The sequence below is a fragment of the Tenrec ecaudatus genome, chromosome 7 (genome assembly GCF_050624435.1).
Source record: "Tenrec ecaudatus isolate mTenEca1 chromosome 7, mTenEca1.hap1, whole genome shotgun sequence".
Classification (NCBI taxonomy): Eukaryota; Metazoa; Chordata; class Mammalia; order Afrosoricida; family Tenrecidae; genus Tenrec; species Tenrec ecaudatus.
This window is the reverse complement of record NC_134536.1, coordinates 95,322,047-95,342,255: the sequence shown is the minus strand read 5'-3', so window position 1 is coordinate 95,342,255 and position 20,209 is coordinate 95,322,047. Positions and strand designations below refer to the sequence as shown.

The 20,209-nt window shown below is 35.0% G+C and overlaps 1 protein-coding gene across 4 annotated transcripts in view; it reads right to left on the bottom strand.

The window, feature by feature from the left end:
- PHIP (PHIP subunit of CUL4-Ring ligase complex) overlaps positions 1-20,209 on the bottom strand; it is a 121,135-nt gene that overhangs the window by 22,069 nt on the left and 78,857 nt on the right. For all 4 annotated transcript variants that reach the window (XM_075554861.1, XM_075554862.1, XM_075554860.1 and 1 more), the window contains 9 exons: positions 18,692-18,768; positions 17,391-17,622; positions 14,896-15,015; positions 12,019-12,126; positions 9,240-9,364; positions 9,030-9,112; positions 3,191-3,302; positions 3,040-3,101; positions 562-717 (listed from right to left, as the gene is read on the bottom strand). In XM_075554861.1, the coding sequence (XP_075410976.1) occupies positions 562-717; positions 3,040-3,101; positions 3,191-3,302; positions 9,030-9,112; positions 9,240-9,364; positions 12,019-12,126; positions 14,896-15,015; positions 17,391-17,622; positions 18,692-18,768 (1,075 nt within the window). The remainder of the gene's footprint in view (positions 1-561; positions 718-3,039; positions 3,102-3,190; positions 3,303-9,029; positions 9,113-9,239; positions 9,365-12,018; positions 12,127-14,895; positions 15,016-17,390; positions 17,623-18,691; positions 18,769-20,209) is intronic.

Below are 20,209 nucleotides of genomic sequence, written 5' to 3'. Positions count from 1 at the left end.
TCTGTTACCTTTTAACTTTTCCACAACCTTGTCAAAGCTCTCTCATATTCTGAGAATTATCAGACAGAGAGGAGGAAGCAAATACCGAGGTTAAAACACTGCGAAATTGATGGTGGTTGCTTCCCTTTTTAAAAATGAAACTAAGCAGTTATACAACCTCTTTCTACAATATTAAAAAGAAACTTAAGTACATGTATAACTCTGTGTAATTCAGTGTTCAACCCCTTCCTCCAATTCCCATTATGTTGGTTCGAAATACACCAAGAGGTGTCAAATTGGGCTTTGAAGGACTAAGATTTTTCAGAAGTGCTGCTACAATTTCCGGTAAACCTCTGACTAAAATTAATTCAGAGTAACGACACTCAAAACTATTTAAGGAATTTGAATACTGGGCAATAACAAGGAAAAATCAAAACAGTCTATGTAAAAAACCAGTAATTTACAGTACCTATCTTTAACTAGTTTGCATAGTGCCTCAAATTACAATTGAGATAACTTAATAACAGTTTCCTATCCAGATTCTTATTGCCAGGAGTTTCTAATGCATGTGTTGTGATTTACCTAGTGTCATCAGCTGGTTTATTCCTGCAACAATTCTTTCACATTCTTCATCCCTGGGATTGGAACCCCACTCTCCATCAAGAGGTTTATAGATTAACGATCTGCATTCAGTATCAGTTAAAGGAACGCTGGTACCTAATTCTTCAGGAAACACAGCTGAAAGACAAAAAAATTGGAAGGAGTGAAAGGCATGAGGCAATTTAAATTTTAGTACCTTTAGAAAATAGAAGGTTGTCACAAAATTAAAGCATAATTTTATAAAGATTTTGTAAGTAAACTCTTAATTTTTCTTAAAGGTAGGCATATTTCAAGGATCAGTAAAATTTAAACTATTTTTAAAAGCTAGTAACTTTTGAAATCTGTAGATGAACATTATTACTTCAAATAACACTGAAAACTTGCTCCCCAATCAACCCAAAGGAGAAAATATTTTTATGTAACACAATTTTTCTGAAACAATTATTTCAACTGCATTTTTTTAATGTAGGAAGGAAGAGAATCAATACTGACAGATGATGCTTAGCCTGCTACTATTAAGTGAAGAAGGTAGTGTGGCAGTGATGTCATTTCCTGTCTTAAAGCAGGGCTCCTCCAACTCCTTAAACAGGGCCCAGTTCACTGTCCCTCAGACCCATTGGAGGACCAGACTATAGTTTTTCAAAAAGAAAAAAAAAACTAAACAAATTCCTATGCACACAGCATATATCCTGTCTTGAAGTAAAAAAAAACAAATGGGCAAAAACACCTGGCAGGCCAGATGTGGCCCGCAGGCCACAGTTTGAGGACGCCTGTCTTAAAGGGTAGGGGTAGGGTTTACCTGTCAGTGATGTCACAGCCGGATGGTGACTTCCTTGTGCTCATGGCTTTCTCACAAAAAGGGTCTTGGGAACCTCCTGTTCTCTCTACTTTTACCTCCCTGCTGGCAAGCCACAAAACTGCACCCATTGGTCTGAGATATTACTGCAATCTGAATCATGGCATGTGGTTAGCTGTGTGAGTCTGAAGAGGGACTATATAGGACTTACGGACTTGAGTTGGAACGGGCTGGGATGTTTTCTTCAACTAAACCTCTTTCTTATACATGAGTGTCACTAATTTTGTTTCTTTGATCAACCCAGCCTAACAAAATAAACTTTGTGTCTCCATTTTTATTACTAGATGATTGTAGTGACATACAAAAACTGTACCATTTTTTCCTCATTGAACTAGAATAAGAAACATTGGAAGAAATTATTTTCGAAATGTTGACAGCAATGTATGTACAAGTGTTATTAATACTATTAAATAGTTTCTAAGATCCCCCTCCAATAAAATGGTTAATTTAAAAAGAAAAAAAATTAGGAAATAGACCATTATTTAAATTCAATCCTAAATAGCTACACAAATGCTATTCATGTATGTGTTTACAAATACAACAAACCCACCATTCATCTTCTCACAAAGATACTTTTAGGTAAGAAATCAAAGACCAAATGAGCTATTACTTCAGGTAAGTCTAGAAATGAATTAGTGATAGCAATGCAGCATCAACATTAATATCCACAAGAATCCATTTAACAGAGATAAGAACTGAAAGTAAACCAGGAAAAGTTAGTCCAAAACAAGTCTCATTTTGTACTATTGAATTTTTAGTCATTTTTGAAAGGTTAAGAACTTGTTAATATTTGCAGAACCATTTAAAGTAACCGTATAACTAATCTTCACTAGTCAGTGTTCCTAAACTTTATCTGATTTTTATATAAAAAATCAAAGATAATGTAAATATACACTGTGCTTTTTATAAATATTAAAATTATGGGAAAAATATAATTTCCTGGCTTCTGTAACACTGTACCTGAAAACTTCATACTTCAAGACTTAAGTTGAACTGCAACACAACTACCTTTGCACTGAGATATGACATGTGTCAGGTTCTATAATAAGCAGCTTACATGTTTCAATCTTCACAGAAAGCCAGTAAAGCAGCGGTTTTCAATCTGTAGGTCGCGACCCCTTTGAGGGTCAACCCTTTCACAGGGGTCACCCGATTCAAAACTGTAGCAAAATTATAGTTAGGAAGTAGCAACAGAAATCATTTTATGGTTGGGGGGGTCACCACCATGTGAGGAACTGAATTAAAGGGTCACAGCATTAAGAAGGTAGAGAACCACTGCAATAAAGAATATCATACCACTTCAAAGACTGAGTCCTAAGAATCTTGGTTTGAAGGACTTTGTGAAGATCACATAGCCAGAAGATAATAAACATATCTTCTTGATCAAGTAATCACAATGTCTATGAAAATAATAAAATAAGTAGGCAATTTTATTTATAAAATTCACTGTGGCACCTCCTTAAATTCTGGGGTAAATAGATGTGCAAAACATATTTGAATATTTTCTAGCAAGTGAGCAACCAGATTTTTTGGTATAAAAGTTTATGCTAGACCAAAGGTTAATGCTGTGTATAATACAGACCAAAAAATTAATACACACTTACCATTATTAGGTATAAGCTCCATATCCCAAGGACTCATCTTTTCTGTATCTCCATTGTCCCAGCTTAGAATGAAACAAATACATTAAAAATTAATATAATGATTTTCATAAAATCCCATTATGAGTTACTCCCTTATAAAATATTTCCATACCAAACATTGTAACACTGAAATAAACTGTCCGGGTACTCAGGCTGAAGAGGTTCTTGGCTTTCAATTGTTCCAAACCACCAGGCATCATCTATTACTGATCTGAAACGGTCCCCTGGACAAGAAGAAACAAATGCTATCTCATTACTCACACAGTGGTTCTCAACCTCCCTTTTAATACAGTCCCTCACATTGTGGTGACCACCCCCCAACCATAAAATTATTTTTGTTGCTACTTCATAACTATAATTTTGCTACTCTTATGAATCGGGCGACCCCTGGAAAAGGGTCATTCACCCTCGAAAGGCATCGGAACCCAAAGTTTGAGAACCGCTGCCCTAAAGTCTATTAAAGTTTTACTTGTTCTTCCCAACCTATACCTTTAGAGTATGTAAACTGCCAGTTTGGTAAACAGGTAACAGATACAACATGAATGACAGATTTTTAAAAATCAGCAAAATTGAAGGGAAAAATATTACAGTTAAAGCAGAAATTGTTCTTTACCTACATTTACATTTTAAAAAAATAGCATTTTAAGTTCACTAACACCTTCAAAGTTTTTAAGTAAAGGAAATTCTATAGAAATTTCTCAATGGGGAAAAAAGCTGATACAAAGAGCTCAAGTACAAAGAAAATGTTTTGAGAATAATGCTGGCAACAAATGTACTTAATATAACGGATGCATGTATGGCTTGTGATAAGAACTATATGAACCCAAATAAAGTGATGAAAACTCAAATATTTTTCATTTCTTATTTTCTGTAGGCATGATCATAAAAGCAAAAAATACTCCAGTATAAAACCAAAAAGTCACATTTGCCTTCAGCTCAATCATTCATTATATACATAGGAGAGGATGCTTCAATAGTTTTATGGAAAAAAATTCCTTAATTTTCAATTATTTTTCCACGAACTTTTTGAAGTCCCTTTGTATACATGTACTCTTCCTTTCCTGTAAAATTAATAATTTGAACTACAGGTGGTCACCAATTTAAAACATATTCAAGTTACAATGAACCACACTTAAGATGTTTACTTTAGTCAGTATATCTTACTGGCAATACAAGAATACTATAAATATTTCTAGAAAACAGAAATTAAGATCCTCGAATTCTAACAATTTGAAGTCTCTTCCGTGTACATATACTAAATCCAGTGAAACAGCACATCATTTGCTAAAAGCATTCTCAAATGTCTAAAGCTCTAATTTACTGTTCAACTGAATCCCATTTGTAAAAGCTACAAAAGCATGGGGGGTGGGGGTAGGGGTGGTAGTGGTGAAGGAAGGGGAAGTCAGCAGAGGTATTCAAATTCCATCAAAACTAATTTATGAGAATGTTCTTACAATATACCAAGTTGGGACTAACTGTAATTAAAGCAAAACACATAATATTTCCTAGTTCCTTATCTAACTGCATTAAGATAGTATTATTGAAACTATTCTCTAACTAAACGCTAATAAGCTACAAAAGCTGTGGCCTTTTCTTTTCTAAACCATTTTCAGTTTCCTGTCCAAGACCACGATAGCCACCTTTCCAGAATGGTTTCTTCTGTTGACTTAGCTTACAGTATTTATTCACAGTGATGTTTTCCGGGCTGGTTGAAGGAGAATCTGAAAGAATGGGTTCTACTAAACTATCTTGCGTGACTTTAAATAAATAATGCGTATTTTAGAGGTTTATGTTGCTTATCAGGGAACTAGAAATGATGCTGTCAACGTCAGGGTAGCATTTGCCAACTTTCCTCTATTAGGATAAGCCCTGGTGATGCTCTCCATTAGGGACTGGGCTGCTAACCACAGGTCTGCTGACTCAAGTCCACTCCTCCCATAGAGATGCAGAGTCTGAGGAAGCCTACACTGGGTCCACAACTTGCCGGCACGGATTCAACAGCAGCAGACTCAAGTCTTCTATTCAGAGTGCTTACAGAAAAATGAGATAGAACCCAGCACCAATCTCCACCAAGTTCTCTGAATAAATTTTATTTCAAACTCACAAGAAACAATTACGATCTACAAGGACTTAAAATAGTTTAAAAAATATATGTAACATAAGGTAAATTGGAGGGGAAAGCAACTATTGCAGTCAGGAGTAAGTTAAAAGAGCAATTGAAAGGTTTTTGAGTTCTATAATCTACACACTCTCTCTCTCATAGGCCAAGTTTTTCAGCACATTTTAAATGCAGTTTTCGCGGTAAAATTAGGTATGTTGGCTGATAATCTGGTATATACGGTACATTTGGTCCAAAAGTGTTTTAACAATGTTAAGAGCAAAACATGATCTAATCAGTCTATCTGTCCGGCTACCAACTCTTAAACTTTGGTGGCCTATGTCTTGCTATGGAACTTGAAGATATGTACGTGGAATTTCAAATGTCAGTAGGATAACCTATTGTAAAGAGATTTTAGCAGAGCTTCCAAACTGTGACCTAGGAAGAAACACGTGAAAATTAGTAAATGAAAACTAACTAAATCACAACAGAATATTGTTGCTTTAAACATATCATCAGGAAAAATTGAGCACAGACATGTTTGATGAAGATGAGGCTGTCAATGAGAAAGACTGATACAGTGGCCACAAAATATAATTTAAATAGTGTCTCCACATCAAGAGAAGAGTACCAAAAAAATCACAACACATGGAAACAATGACTCCAATGGACTACTGGACCACACAAACACCAGTCTCCTAATCCTGAGACCAGAAGAACTAGACAGTGCTTGGATACTAGTACCAAGCACTAAGGGAAAAACAAGTGTACTGTAGGAGAAAAATGTGGAGCAGAGGTCAAATATTCTGAGAAACCAGGCTTGCTGGTCAGACAGAAAAATGGTAGGACATCCAGACCGCGACTTCTCAGGTGTGTAACCAAAAATCACTTCTGCGTTAGAAATGATCAGCTATTTCAGATGAAAAGGGCAGCATTTACCAAAGGAAAAGCGCAAAGGGTTAGAAGAAAACAGGAAGCACAGGATACTTGATGGCATATGCAAGGGGATTGCAATAAAGAAACGAGTAAAAATCTGTAAATTAGTGAACGAAATACTATGTTCTATAAACCTTCATTTAATTTGCAATGAAGAAATAAATTTAAGTCTCCCCAGAATTCACTTCAGAGGACAGTACTGAAGCAAAAGCTCAGGGGGAGGGGCTTGTCTGATCAGAGCACACACAAGCAAACGATGAGGGAAGGAGAGAGAGTGGAACAACACATTCTGGCCGACCAAGCCCTGAAGACGGTATTCCTGCTCAGAGCAGCCAATAGACAGAGAGGACCATAGGGCCAACCCCATCACAAGACGCAACATCCCTCACTGACCCATAGCACTACAAGGGACAATAATGAAGACAGTGCGCGAATTGTGGCCAATCTAACCCCACTACACTGGGCATGCCATACTGGGGCAACCCAAAAAAACTAAGGGCAGGCAACAGTAGGAAGGGGAGCAACACAACAAAGTTCCCAGGGAATACCAAAACGAGACTTTGGGGTCAGGGCATGGCACCCCAGCACTCTCAACCAGAAAACACTCCTAAAGGTCAACAAAGAGACCTGCAACTAATTATAGGCTTTTCTTTGTTTTGCTCTGCCTTCTTTTTGTGCTTATTAGTACCTCTACATGTCTACCTAGATAAAATAGGCGGGATAAACAATGGTACATGGGAGAGGGGGAGGCAGGGGAAAGGAAGTGGGTGATAAACCCAGGGACAAGAGATTAAGTGATCTAATATTGATGGCAAAGAGGCCGAAGGATGGTAGGGCTTGATTAAGGGAAATGTGAGCAAGAGGAAAGAAAACGGAAATAGAGGAAAGAGCTAGGAGGCAAAGGGTCTTTATAGAGGTCTAAATATAGGCATGTAAATTTGCTTAAATATAAGGAAACTGATATACACTTTTATATGTTAAGCATCAAGGTAGCAGATGGACCTTGGGCCTCTACTTAAGCACTCCCTTAAAGCAAGAACACTTTGTTCTAATAGCCTGGCATTCCATCATCCTCACCTTCCTGATGCGATTGCTGAAGACAAAATGGGTGCGTAAGCAAATGTGAAGAAAGCTGAAGGTGACCGGCTATCAAAAGATAGCGTCTGGGGTCTTAAAGGCTTGAAGACAGATAAGCGGCCACCTAGCTGAGAAGCAACAAAGTCCACATGAAAGCAGCACACCAGCTTGTGATCATGTGTTGATGGAATCAGGCATCAAAGACCCAGAACAAAAAGTCCTACCAATGGGAATGATAGCAAGTACAGAATAGAAACCCAAAGCTACCTGTAGACAATTGGACATCACCTTACAGAAGGGTCACATGGAAGAGACGAGCCAGTGAGGGTGCAGTATAGCACCGATGAAACATACAACTTCCTCTAGTTTCTTTATGCTCACTGTCCCCCCTCTCCCCCATGACCCCAATTCTACTCTACATATCCGGCTAGATCAAAGTAAGTATATGGGTACAGATAAGAGCTGGAAACACAAGAAATCCAGGGCACATAAACCCCTCTGGACCAATAATTAGAGTAGTGATACCAGGATGGTAAGGGGAAGGAGGGAGAAAGGGGAAACCAATCGCAATGATCTATGCATAATCTCTCTGGGGGTGGACAATAGAAAAGTGGGTAAAGGGAGACATTGGTCAGTGTTAAGACATGAAAAAATAATGTATATATTATCGAGAGAGGGTGGGAGAAGGTGAAAAAATGAAGAGCTGATACTAAGGGCTCAAGTAGAAAGAAAATGTTTTACAAAGGATTACAGCAATAAATGTACAGATTTTTGACAAACTGCTTGAGACAAAGGATGTGTATTGTGATGAGCTATAGGAATCTGCAAAAGGTTAAAAATATGTAAGTTTAAATAAGCGTATATAGGTGTATCTAAATAATTGTGACAAAGTCAAACTTTTATGGAATTTCTATCAGTTCTCTTGGTTTTCCAAGAAAATTCCGTCTTGGAGTACTATTTTCTGGACTGGTGGTTTCCAAACAGCTATCCTGAAACTGGTGCTGATGGTATCCTGGGAATTCTTCCTGCCCTTTCCTAACTGGATTTTCTGTTCACTGAAGAGTCTGTCTTTTTCTTTATTACTCCATCTTACAATGCTTCCAAAGAAATGGTATGTGGGATGTAAAATATTTTGATAACTCCTATATCCCTCATTTTGATAAGCTTTCATATCCCTAATATTTCTTTTTTAAAGTTCAAACATAAATTTTTGATTTTATCAATGCCAGTGATCTCAATGATACTAGAAGAATGGATTAATAAACCAAATAATGTGCTTCATGAAACTACATGCCACATGCACAACACATACCTGACTCGAAGAAACGTTTTGTTTTGAAATTTTTGAGAAGTCTTTTACTGAACATGAATAGCACATCCATCTACTTTTAATTAACACACCTTATATCTGAAGATTTTAAAAGTCTAATATTAACTTTACATATTTATAATATAGTTAAGTAATATAATATAGACTGTTTAGCTTTAGCTAAACACCTGCATTTGAAGATTAGATATAGTTTTGCTTTAAATTAGAATTGTTAAACATATTTGTCAGCATTAAAAATTATCTCAGCATGTAAGAGCATGTAAGATAGCTAAGAAAAAAGATTTTTAATTATGTTATCAAATGTAATAGAAAATGTTTAGGATTTCAGAATCAATGGATTAAAATACTATTGATTCTTCAAACTTTAAAAATATCTGATATTTTATTTTGTGATTAACACTTCTACAATACAGAATATTTCTCTAGGTGCACTTTTTGAAAATGTGATAAATTTTTCTCAGTAAATAAAGCATCTATCTAGCATCTATGGCATTTAAATAAATTACTCACCTATATTCCACCGCCTGTATTTTGCATCATCAAATTGCTGTCGTAACACTAGGAAATCTATAACGTCAGGCATATCATGGTATCTAATTATAAACACAAACAACCGATTAGGTCAATTATCTAATATTATTTACAAAATGACAATATTTTTTGAATACTGAATAAAATCTGTAACGCTAGTAAGCTATTGTCCCTTCCAAAAATCCTTACTTCATTGTAAATGATCCACCAGTCAGTTTACCAGTATCGGGATCTAGAAAAGCAAGCTTAAGGCAGCAAAGGGTAGGCAATCCCACTTCATATTTTATGCCAACTATTTTCATCAGCTCTTGTTCCTGAAAAAGACATAGAAAATAAAAAAGCGTTTTCATAAAATAAAGTCCTAAACATTATCAAGATAAACTTTTCCACATTTTAATTTTATCTGGGTGGTGATTGCTATATATGTATGTAAAATTGAGCTCTGTACATAAGAGCTATCCACTTTATTGTATACAAGTTATACCTTGATTAAAAAATATATACACTTGAGTTTTCTAATACGATAAAATTTTACATACTTAAAAATATTAATCTAGAAATATTTATCCAAATTTACAAATATGAAGGTTACCTTTGCTAATACTAATTTTTACCATACACGTATCTTCACACATTTAACACTTTCATTTTTGTACGGTTCCAAAAAGCAGGCCATCATGTGAAAATAGAAGGAAGCTATATGACAAAATAATCCTATCTATTTACTAAATTTCACAATCACCTAACTTTGAAACCTGATTCATGGCTCAGACATAAAATCACAATCATCAAAGCTAGTATTATTTACGCCTTACACCTCAGGAATCATTATTAAAAGAAGTCACTGATGTGCAAAATAGCTGAATTATTTTTAGCTATTCTAATTTAGCAATGTCAGATAAAAAGATAATAGGTCAAACACGATTTAATTTTGTTTTATACCCAATTTATAATATAAACTTATAAATTTATCTGAGCACAAGTAGTGCCCATGTCATAAATATCTAACAGTTTGTTTTTGTTAATCATTTTATTGGCAGCTCATTCAACCCTTATTACAATCCGTATATCCATCCATTGTGTCAAGCACATTTGTAGCCATCATTTCTCGAACATTTGCTTTCTACTTGAGCCCTTGGTATCAGCTCATTTTTCCCCTACCTCCCACACCCTTGAAATTTATAAATTATTTTTTCATGTCTTACCCTGTCCGACGTCTCCTTTCACCCACTTTTCTGTTGTCCGTCCCCCAGGGAGGAGGTTATATGTAGATCCTTGTAATCAGGCTTCCACCTCCCTTTCTACTCCACACCTTCCCTCCACCCTCCCGGTATCACCTCTCTCACCACTGGTCCTGAAGGGATCATCTCTCCTGGATTCCATGTGTTCCCAGTTCCTGTTTGTACTAATATACATCCTCTGGTCTAGCTGGATTTGTAAGGTAGAATTTGGATCATGATAGGGCAGAAGGAAACATTTAAGAACTAGAGGAAAGTTGTGTTTCGTCGTTGATACACTGCACCCTGACTGGTTCGTCTTCTCCCCACGGCCCTTCTATAAGAGGATGTCCAGTAACCTACAGATAGGCTTGGAATCGCCACTCCACACTCGCCCTCGTTCCCAATATGTTTTGATCTTTTAGATGCGTTATCTGATCCCATTGATACCTCACGATCACACATGCTAGTGAGTTTCTTCCATCTGGGCTTTGTAGCTTCTCAGCTAGATGGCCACTTGTTTATTGTCAAGCCTTTAAGACCCCAGATGGTATATCTTTTGATAGCCAGGCACTATCGGCTTTCTTCACATTTGCTTAGGCACCCACTTCATTTTCTGTGATTGTGTGGGGAAGGTGAGCATCCTGGAATGCCAGGTTAATAGAACAAAGTATTCTTACATTGAGGGAGTACTTGAGTGAATGCCCAATGCCTATCTGCTACCTTAATACTAAACCTATAAATATATCCACATAAATCTATTTCTCCGTCATAATTCACATAGGTACATGCCTGTATTTAGACCTCTATAAATGCCCTTTGCCTCCTAGTACTTTCCTCTAATTGCTTTTACTTTTCTCTTGTCCCACTGTCATGCTCAGCCTTCATTTGGGTTTCAGTTAATTCCTCTTGGTTACATTGCCCTTGATCAATCCCTACGAGGTCTCTTACACCCTCCTCGCCACCAATTTTGGATCACTTGTTATTCCCTTGTCCCTGGGTTTGTTAACACCACTTCCTTTCTCCCAACCTCCCTTTTCCCATGTTCTTCTGGAATCATCAGTTTTCTCCTCCAGATTGTTTCTCCCACCTATCTTGTCTAGATGGATCTGTAAGAACAGTTTTTACATGACCTTCAATCAAGGGCTCCAGACATTTCTGGTATGGCTTATCAAAACAGACTGGGATATTTACAATTTGAGTGATTCAAACAGTAATCAGAATAGAAAAAAATTACAGGCTGAAATCATGGAATAGGAAAACTCAGTGTCGAGGCCTTTCAGGAGCCTAATGCACAAGACTGGATTATTGGCCAGACTGTGGAAAGGCTTGCACACTTAATGGCATGGGCAATATCTGTGAAATAGTTACAACTATATTTTCTTATAAATTTGCCCTAATGTTGAGCCCATCTCTACACGTCAAAATTATCACACACAGTCTTTTCTACTAATGAAAAGGTATTGACTCTTTTCTTATGCTGACTCTAATACCCACTGATAGCGTCACTCTATTCTGATTAAAGTAGAACTTCACACTTGTTCCAACTGACCAATACATATTTAAAGAAACAGGAATGGATTTCACTGGTAACCTAGACTGCCTATTACATATCTCAGTCTTGTGCTTGACTGAAAATCCTGTATCTTCTTCATTATAATTTCTTATGGTGAAAATAGTAAGGGTGACAATTGACACAAATTTTTCTAAATTGCATCTTTTGAACTACTACAGAATAATAAACACCATACCCGTAGTTCCATTTTATGCCATGGCTGCTTCTTTGGATTGATACTGTAAATTTTATTTTTCCGGGCCATTTCAACATATGCTTCATGTCCTTGTCGAAAATAATACACCTAGAAAGTAAAAAAGTGACAGTTTAACACAAGGTGCAAGGCCAACTGTAATTGTAAAGTAACTATCTAGGGTCCCTTATTATCAATTAGATTTTGATATTTACTTCCTTGTTTCCTTCAGTCGTCTAACTCACTTAATCATAATCAGCATTTTCTAAATAATGTGCTTTTCACTGACACTGTGTTGTATACTCAGCCCCCATATTACAATCTTGGATCAAAATAGGATATTTAATGTTGCACTTTAAAGTGAATTATAACTTGTCAGCTGCGGTTCCATCAACTTACAATTCAAGGGAATCATATGTACAGACAGCTTGACACAATGCCCAGTGATATGCTATTTTCATGATCAATTTGTACGTCTGTACCCACTACACAGCCATTTCATTGAATTTGCCTTGTATTCATTCACAGAATCCTTATACTTCACAAACATGATTAGTTTCCTAATAACAGCACATGCATATAAGGTAAATAAAAATAACAGGGCTTGGGTCAAGTGCTATCTTAGTCAACATAGTGACATTCTTTTTCAAACCTTTAAAAGCTTATTTCCCAGATGTAATATTTCATTTGATTTCTTGATTGGTGTTTTTGGGACAAGTGCATGTTTTTTCCGCTATATTTTTATTGTGAACTAGTAGAAGGTTCATAGAATCACCAGTTACATTCAACAATTCATCCACAGTAGCCCCTCATTATACCATCCATCACTTATCCTGTGATTCCTGTTTCCATTCCTCCTTTCCTACCTCCCCTTTGTCCTGTCACACACAGTGCTCTTTTGATCTTCAGTGTTGATCACTCTAACACAGGGTGAATTCCGTTCAAGACTGAAGGCTGCTAAGGGGAACAGTTTCTACTTGTCTTTCATGATTATGTTTTGTTGCACATTTGTCTCCCACTCTATCCAAGGACCTTTTAATGTGATCCTTTTTCAGAGCACTTGGTAGTGGTAGCTGAGCACCACTCACTTTTTGTAGTTACAGGATTGTGGAAGCATTCTTTTGTGTGGTCTCTTAAGCCCAATGGCCTAAATGTGTCTATATGACTTTTAATGTTCATAATTTTTTTCTTTGCTCTATTCAGAGAAAGAACAATACTTGCAGCTTGGTTGGCTCTTTAACCTTTAAACCAATAGTTAATATTCATCCAAGTAAAATGCAGAACATTATCTTTATGAATTGTTAATGTCAACTGGTCTTGCTATTTCCTGAAAATATAAACCTGAATTCCAGGGGTTATTTTTATTGATACAAATGGAATGAAATCTTTAATAATTTCAACAATTTACCCTTCACACACATTCACTGTTCATTCGTGAGGATTGTTTTCTCATTTCTAGGCATAATGTATATGGAAGATTTCCACCTTCATTATGTGTTTTAAGTTACAATTATTTCAGCAAACTTGTTTCAACTGTTTATTTCACATTGTTAGAGATTATTCCTCTAATTCTGATGCTACATTCTTCAAATAGTTCAGTGTCTCACATATTTGTTTAGTGTACAGACTGAATAAATAGCCCCTTTCCTACTTGGAACTATGCAGCATTTCTTTTGCTAGCATGCAATGTCAATTACTAATTTCACCTACTGTTTGATCACAACTGTCTATGAAATGGACAGGAATATAGATTTCTTTTAGTTGGATGGCCTAGGGAAATCACTCACATGCTTTTAAATTTTTCCTATTTCATTTTCTAGCAAGTGCTTTGTACATTTGCTTTGAAATGGAAACTAAGTTAAAACATTTACATATATTGTATTTTATTTGATGCTTACACAAATGTCAATCGAAAACCAAGTATGCTTATTCTCGTTTAATAAAGTTTAATGTTAAATGTATATTAATAAAAGATAAGAAGCACACTAAGTGTTCTTCCCATTACTAACAATTAGTAATGTTTAGAATATTTGATATTAAATTCTAAAGAAAATGTTGGGATAACCTACATACTGTACATTAATGTCATCGCTCCAGATGTCTGAAATTATAAATGAAAAATTGTCTATATAAACATCAGCAATTAAAAAAAATAAACCCTGATAATGGAAATCAGTAAGAAATTATACAATATCTGGAAACCTTGAAATACCATATTAAACATAATTTAGTATCTTCTCAGTTTGTTAAGCTATTTAATTGTGCTGTGGTGGTGGTCAGCTGTCATCAAGTCAAATGCACTCATGCTCTGCAACATATTGGGTCTCTAAATGAAGTACTGCAATGTTCTTTTATAATCTTAACTGCTAGATTAAATGGATAATTGAACCGCTTAGCTAAACAATTTTAATTCTAAACCATTATAGATTAGTTGGTGGATACTAGTTAACTGCTCCATAATATCTGTACATAAGTTTTTACCTTTACCTTTCAAATTTGCAAGTACATAATCATTTCAGTCATGCCAAGCATTTCCTTATAAATTATTATAACAGATTTTTAAAAAATCCAACAAATTTAGAACATTTGAGCCTTACTATATGATCGTCTTAAAGAAAAATTAATTTTAATTTAAAAAGCTGTCAACAAACCATCTTTTTATATACAGTAGTTTAAGAAATGTCTACAGAATCCCTTTGCACATCAATATTAAGATTTATAGTATATCACAAAAAGATAAAAAGATTAGATCTCCCTCTTACTTTCTTCATACATATCCCAAAGTATCTAAATTTTATTAATCAAGTTCTATTTTAAATAGTTATAACAATGTTTGATGTTATTTGGGAAAAAATTAAATGTTTTAAAATTCAAAAGTACCTCATCACCCATCTGTGGCACAAAGGGACATCTTCGGGGAATAGTATCTGTAATCCACGTTGAAGGCAACCATTCTTCTAATGTCAAGCCATTTTCAGACAATTCTCCCACAGCCAATCTCTAATAAAGTTTAGAACATTGTAAAGTAATATTATTGTCTTGAGAATGATGATGGCAACATATGTATGAATGTGCTGGACACAAATGATGTATACGGATTGTGAAAAGAGTTGTATGATTCCCTAATAAAATGATTAAAAATAATAATAAAGTAATATTAATATAAATTGGTCATTAGAAACAGTCTAAAAGACAGGTTGTTGAACTATTTCTGAAAATGTCATAACTTTAAAACACCTATAAAACTATTCTATTCTAGAGCAGCTAACATCCTAACCCTCGCTCTCCCTTAAAAAAAAGAAAGAAAAAGAAAACCGGACCCATTATCAAGTTCACAGTTCATAGTGATCCCACACAAGATCTTTAACTCTTTAATCTGTGCCGGAGCGCACAGCCTCATCTTTCCCCGAGGGTAAACCACCCAGCCTGAAGTCAGCAGCCCAGCACTTTGCGCACAGCACCATGGGATAGCCACATTGTAAACTGTAAACACGCAAGATTCATTCTTCTGATGTCTAGAGTTCCTAACGGAAGAGAATATATTTAAATTACCATTTAACTATGTATTTCTTCTCTGGGGTATTCCTTTTTAAATAAGTATTTTCAATTATCTCCTTACTATTTCATTTATTAGATTAATTGAAAGAGTCGGCTGTACAGAAAATATTTTCACTTTTTTAAACCAGAAGTAAGTATCAATGATCCCTAAATTCTTTCAACTTCTATATAAAGGATGTTTCATCAAAGGGTCAGTAAAAATGAGGCAAACTCTCAAAGATATGTAAACTAATATAGCAGCCTCAAAAATGAGACATGAGTTGTTTTTGAACGTCTTACCAAATAATAGAGATGATGCAGAGGTTGGCAGCATTTTTACTCAGTTATACTTAAGGTTACCATGAGTCAGGGCTGGCACAATCCCAACTGACACCTATTTTCCATTTCTATAGCTCACACAGGAGCAGGGCAAAAATACTGTTAGTAGAGTGAGGATCTTCAGCAAACCACAAATTTAAAATTAAAAGTAGTTCTCTATATGATAACCTAATATTTCAAGCAGTCATCGGTGAACACCAACATATAAAAGAGCCAATGATATTAACTGACTGACAACAAGATCAGGAGGGTCAAACTGGTGGCCTGTGGGCAACATGCGGCCCCTGAAGTAATTTTTTGTGGCCCACAATACTCTGAAATGAAATGAAAATAATGTAATGAAGAAAATATCACTTATGGGCGATCGAGGCAATATTGTACACAAAATTCCCTCATTATATCTTATTTCAGAGCATCGTGGGCTACAAAAAATTATCTCAGGGGTCATATGGGCCACCAGTTTGACACACCTGAACTAGATCAAACAAACTGCCTCACTATTGGTGGGGTGGTGGTGGTGATTTTAATACTATACTTCATTGTAAACCTAAAAAATTCAACAAACCTGTCTCGACTGAAAAAGCTTCCAAGATCGACAACATGGTTAAATTTGTTTCTTGGCTATCACAAAAATAATGGGTTGGCCTAAATTTTCATCTCTGATGAGGGTAGAGCAAGTCGGTGGGTGGCACTGTCCTGTGGTAAAGCCCTCACAGCAAAAGTAGAAGCAGGCAACAAAAATAATATAGAACCTAAAGTAATTCATAACTATACAGCTGAAGAAATTAAGTCTAAAAGATGCACATGAAGTTCAAATGAGGGTATGAGGTATTTTCTTTTTAAATGTTTATAACAAAGAACCTACAGTCTCCCTAATATTTAAACCCACTAATATACTTATATTTAATTCTAAAAATACAAGTAGTTTTCTTGATTCTCTACACATACCCACCAGCTTTCAAATATAATAATCTAGTCAAAATGACTACTTATCTAAGGACCAACTAATTATGGTAATTGTATCTTAAGACTCATATTTGCTTGGAGGTAAAGTATAAAGATTTTGTCATTCTTATTTCATGTGATGTTCTCCCTAGCCTCTGTTTATTTTCTATAACAACAATTAAGTTTATTAAAAAGTATAGCCAACTAACAGACTAAATGTTTTATAACTTTGATTTTTCTTTTAATTAAAAAAACATTATATGAGTGGCTAAATCCTACTCAGGCTATCAAAAAAATATCAGACTACCTTAAAATTAAGTGCTCAACATTGAGAATATTCTTAATAGTTATTACCCCAAACTAAACATCTAAAACCTTGAGTTAAATTTACTAGACTATATTTCAATTTAGTTAAAATACACTTCTGAGGATCCCCCGATTAACCTCTTTTACTCATTGCTGATACAGCTGCACAATGTTGTATTACCCTTCGGAAATGCATGCTTGAGTTTTTTTCATAGTATCTGTTATATTAATAAGAAAAATAAATCAACCTTTTGCTTTCTTTCTTTGGGCTTCTTTTTCTTTGGTGATGTTGGTTCATCTTTTTCTTCATTTACTTTTTTTCTTTCCCTTTTAATCTGTTTTTGCTTCTGTTTTTCAGATTCTTCATCTTCATCTGAACTGCTTTCTGCTTTCTTGGTTTTATGCTTAGGAACTTTCTTTGGTGGCTGCAGATTAATCCCTGCATCTGCTGTCCAGTCAGAATAATCACTGGAGTAGTCACTGGAAGTGAGCATGTATTTAAAAAAACTCATGTAAAATATAATTGAAAGCCCAGGTTTTATGACACTATAATAAAAAGCAAAATAAAAATGAACTCAAAAAACCTCCCTAAATTACAAGTCATCACCTTCAAGAGAATGTCTAATAAATCGAACTCAAATATCTCCAAAAATAAGGAACAAGTTAAAAATAAAAATGATTTTAAGAATGGATTTGAGTTATACATATATTCAAGATAGTGTGCAGCATATAAAAATAAAAGGCAAGAGATAACATTCTTCAATTCAAGAAAAATAAGCCTGAATAGCACAATAGGTGTCAATGCGGAGATTCCTTTCTTGAGGGGAGGAAGGAACTTTGTGGTGCATCCAAGGGCAAAGGTAGGTGGATATTGAGTAGCAGGATCAGAACTATCTTTACCCACTAGAAGAGTTGTGCTTACAAACTTGTATTCTCTGGGCATCCCTGTTACAGGACGAAAATAGCCCTTGAATGTAGAACTGATAAAAGGAACCCTATAGTCTCCTGAATTCTCATATTTAAGAATCGCTACTAAAAGAGGACTCTAAATATAATTCCCTAAGACTATATTTAGACCCTACAAGTCCAGCCAAGGCCTTTATTTATGTCGACAATAATGGAAATCTCCAATATAAGGATTTGGAATCCTCACTGGAAATGGTCAACTGGAAAGAGTAAAGCTCAGTCCGACTCCTAGAAGATAATTTTAGTTGTATACCACATGTCCTACAACTTACAGTAGTTAATTCCATAAAGAGGATTCTCACTGTTATAAATTGAGGATTAGATGTTTCCCAAGGTCAATAATAAGAATACGGTGAGGTCCAGTAACCGCAAGTATCAACTATAAAAAGAATACGTTAAAAAGGATCAAGTGTAGATCAAGTTGCAAAAAACAACTTTGTTTCTGTAGATTACATTTTAGAAATAAAAAATACTTAGAATCAACTTTAAACCCTTAGAAATTTTCAAATGTGTTGCTGATAAAAAAAACCTGCTTTAAAAAAAATTTTGCATTACATTTTGAAGAAATAACTTATTTGCTTACCTGGAGCTGCCATCACTGTGCCATGCTCGTTCTTCCTCTTCAGAAGTTCCACCACTGACAGCAACCACCTCACCTTCCTGAGAAATAAAAAAATTTTCACCTAATTTTGTAAGACAATACTCAAAGATCATTAAAATGCAAGTCTTATTTTACTCAAGTGGTAGATTAAAAAATCCATGATTTCTACTTAGCAATTATTCACAAGTGAAAAGTAGGTTGTTGTTTTTTTTTAAAGTAGGGTACTAATTGTTAAGACATTATCGTCATGAAAAAGATTTCTGGTCAAAAAACTCTTGTTACGTTGTTTGATCTCTATAAAACACGGTTTTGGAATGCTTTTTTCGTTTCAATGTAAATGGTTGGGAAATTTGTCACAAATGACACAACTTTTAAGTTAAAATGTTTACTTTGTACTCAGGTAACTGTATTCCAAAGCATAGCCTATTTTTATCTGCAATAATGGTATTGTATTTCTACTTGCTGGATATATTGAGATTATTTCTCATAAGGACAATGGGATACAGTACTTTTCTATTTAAATAAAATCAGGTTTTAAGGGAAAGGAGGATCCTCATTATCAAACTCTAGGAATGAAAAATGTACATTATAGGACTGGTTCCACATTTACATGATAAAAGCACGAAAAGGGCAAACCTCAATCGTGTAAAAAAAACCAAAACAACCCAATAGTGTATTTTATCTAAACAAGTGATCTGATTATGCCACCATCTATATATTATTTATTCATAGAGGTAGGAATAGATTTCTAAACATTAAATACAAAATGAAATGTAAAATATTTGATAAAACCACCCAATTATTCCTATTGATTAACATATGCTCAATGTGATCCTTTTATTCTCAAGTAATTTGTCTAGAAGTAATTCAGCTGTTCTAAAAGGATACTAAAATAGAAATAGATCAGTTCTTTAAGAGAAATGATGAACTCAGTTATATGTTCTTTGATATAATAGATTTATTACTGAGAATATGATACACTTCTAGTAAATTAAGCATTAAAATATTAAAATAGTATTTTTAATATATTATAAATCCATGAAAAGGCAAATAGCTAACCTATATGTAATATTTTATGGTTTTTTTCAATATAACCACATTTTTCTGTGTAAGGTGAATTATAACTAGTATTCATTTTTTTACTTAGCAACTCTAGGATTTAAATTATGGTTAAAATACTCTCAAACCAAGTTAATATTATCTCTTCTTATAGAGACTACACTGAGCAAATAACCACATATGCCCAAAGTCTTAAAGTCCAACAATATATAAGAGCCAGTCCATAACATCACTGATTCCACTACCTGGGGATGGGATTAGGCTAAGTAATGCGACCCTTAAATACAGTTACTCATGTTGTGAACCCCAACCACAAAATTATTTTCGTTGCTACTTCATAACTATAATGAACCAGGCGACCCCCTGTCAAAGGGTCATTAGACACCTCCCACCCTCAAAGGGAAAGTGACCCGCAGATTGAGAACCACTGGTTTAAAGTAA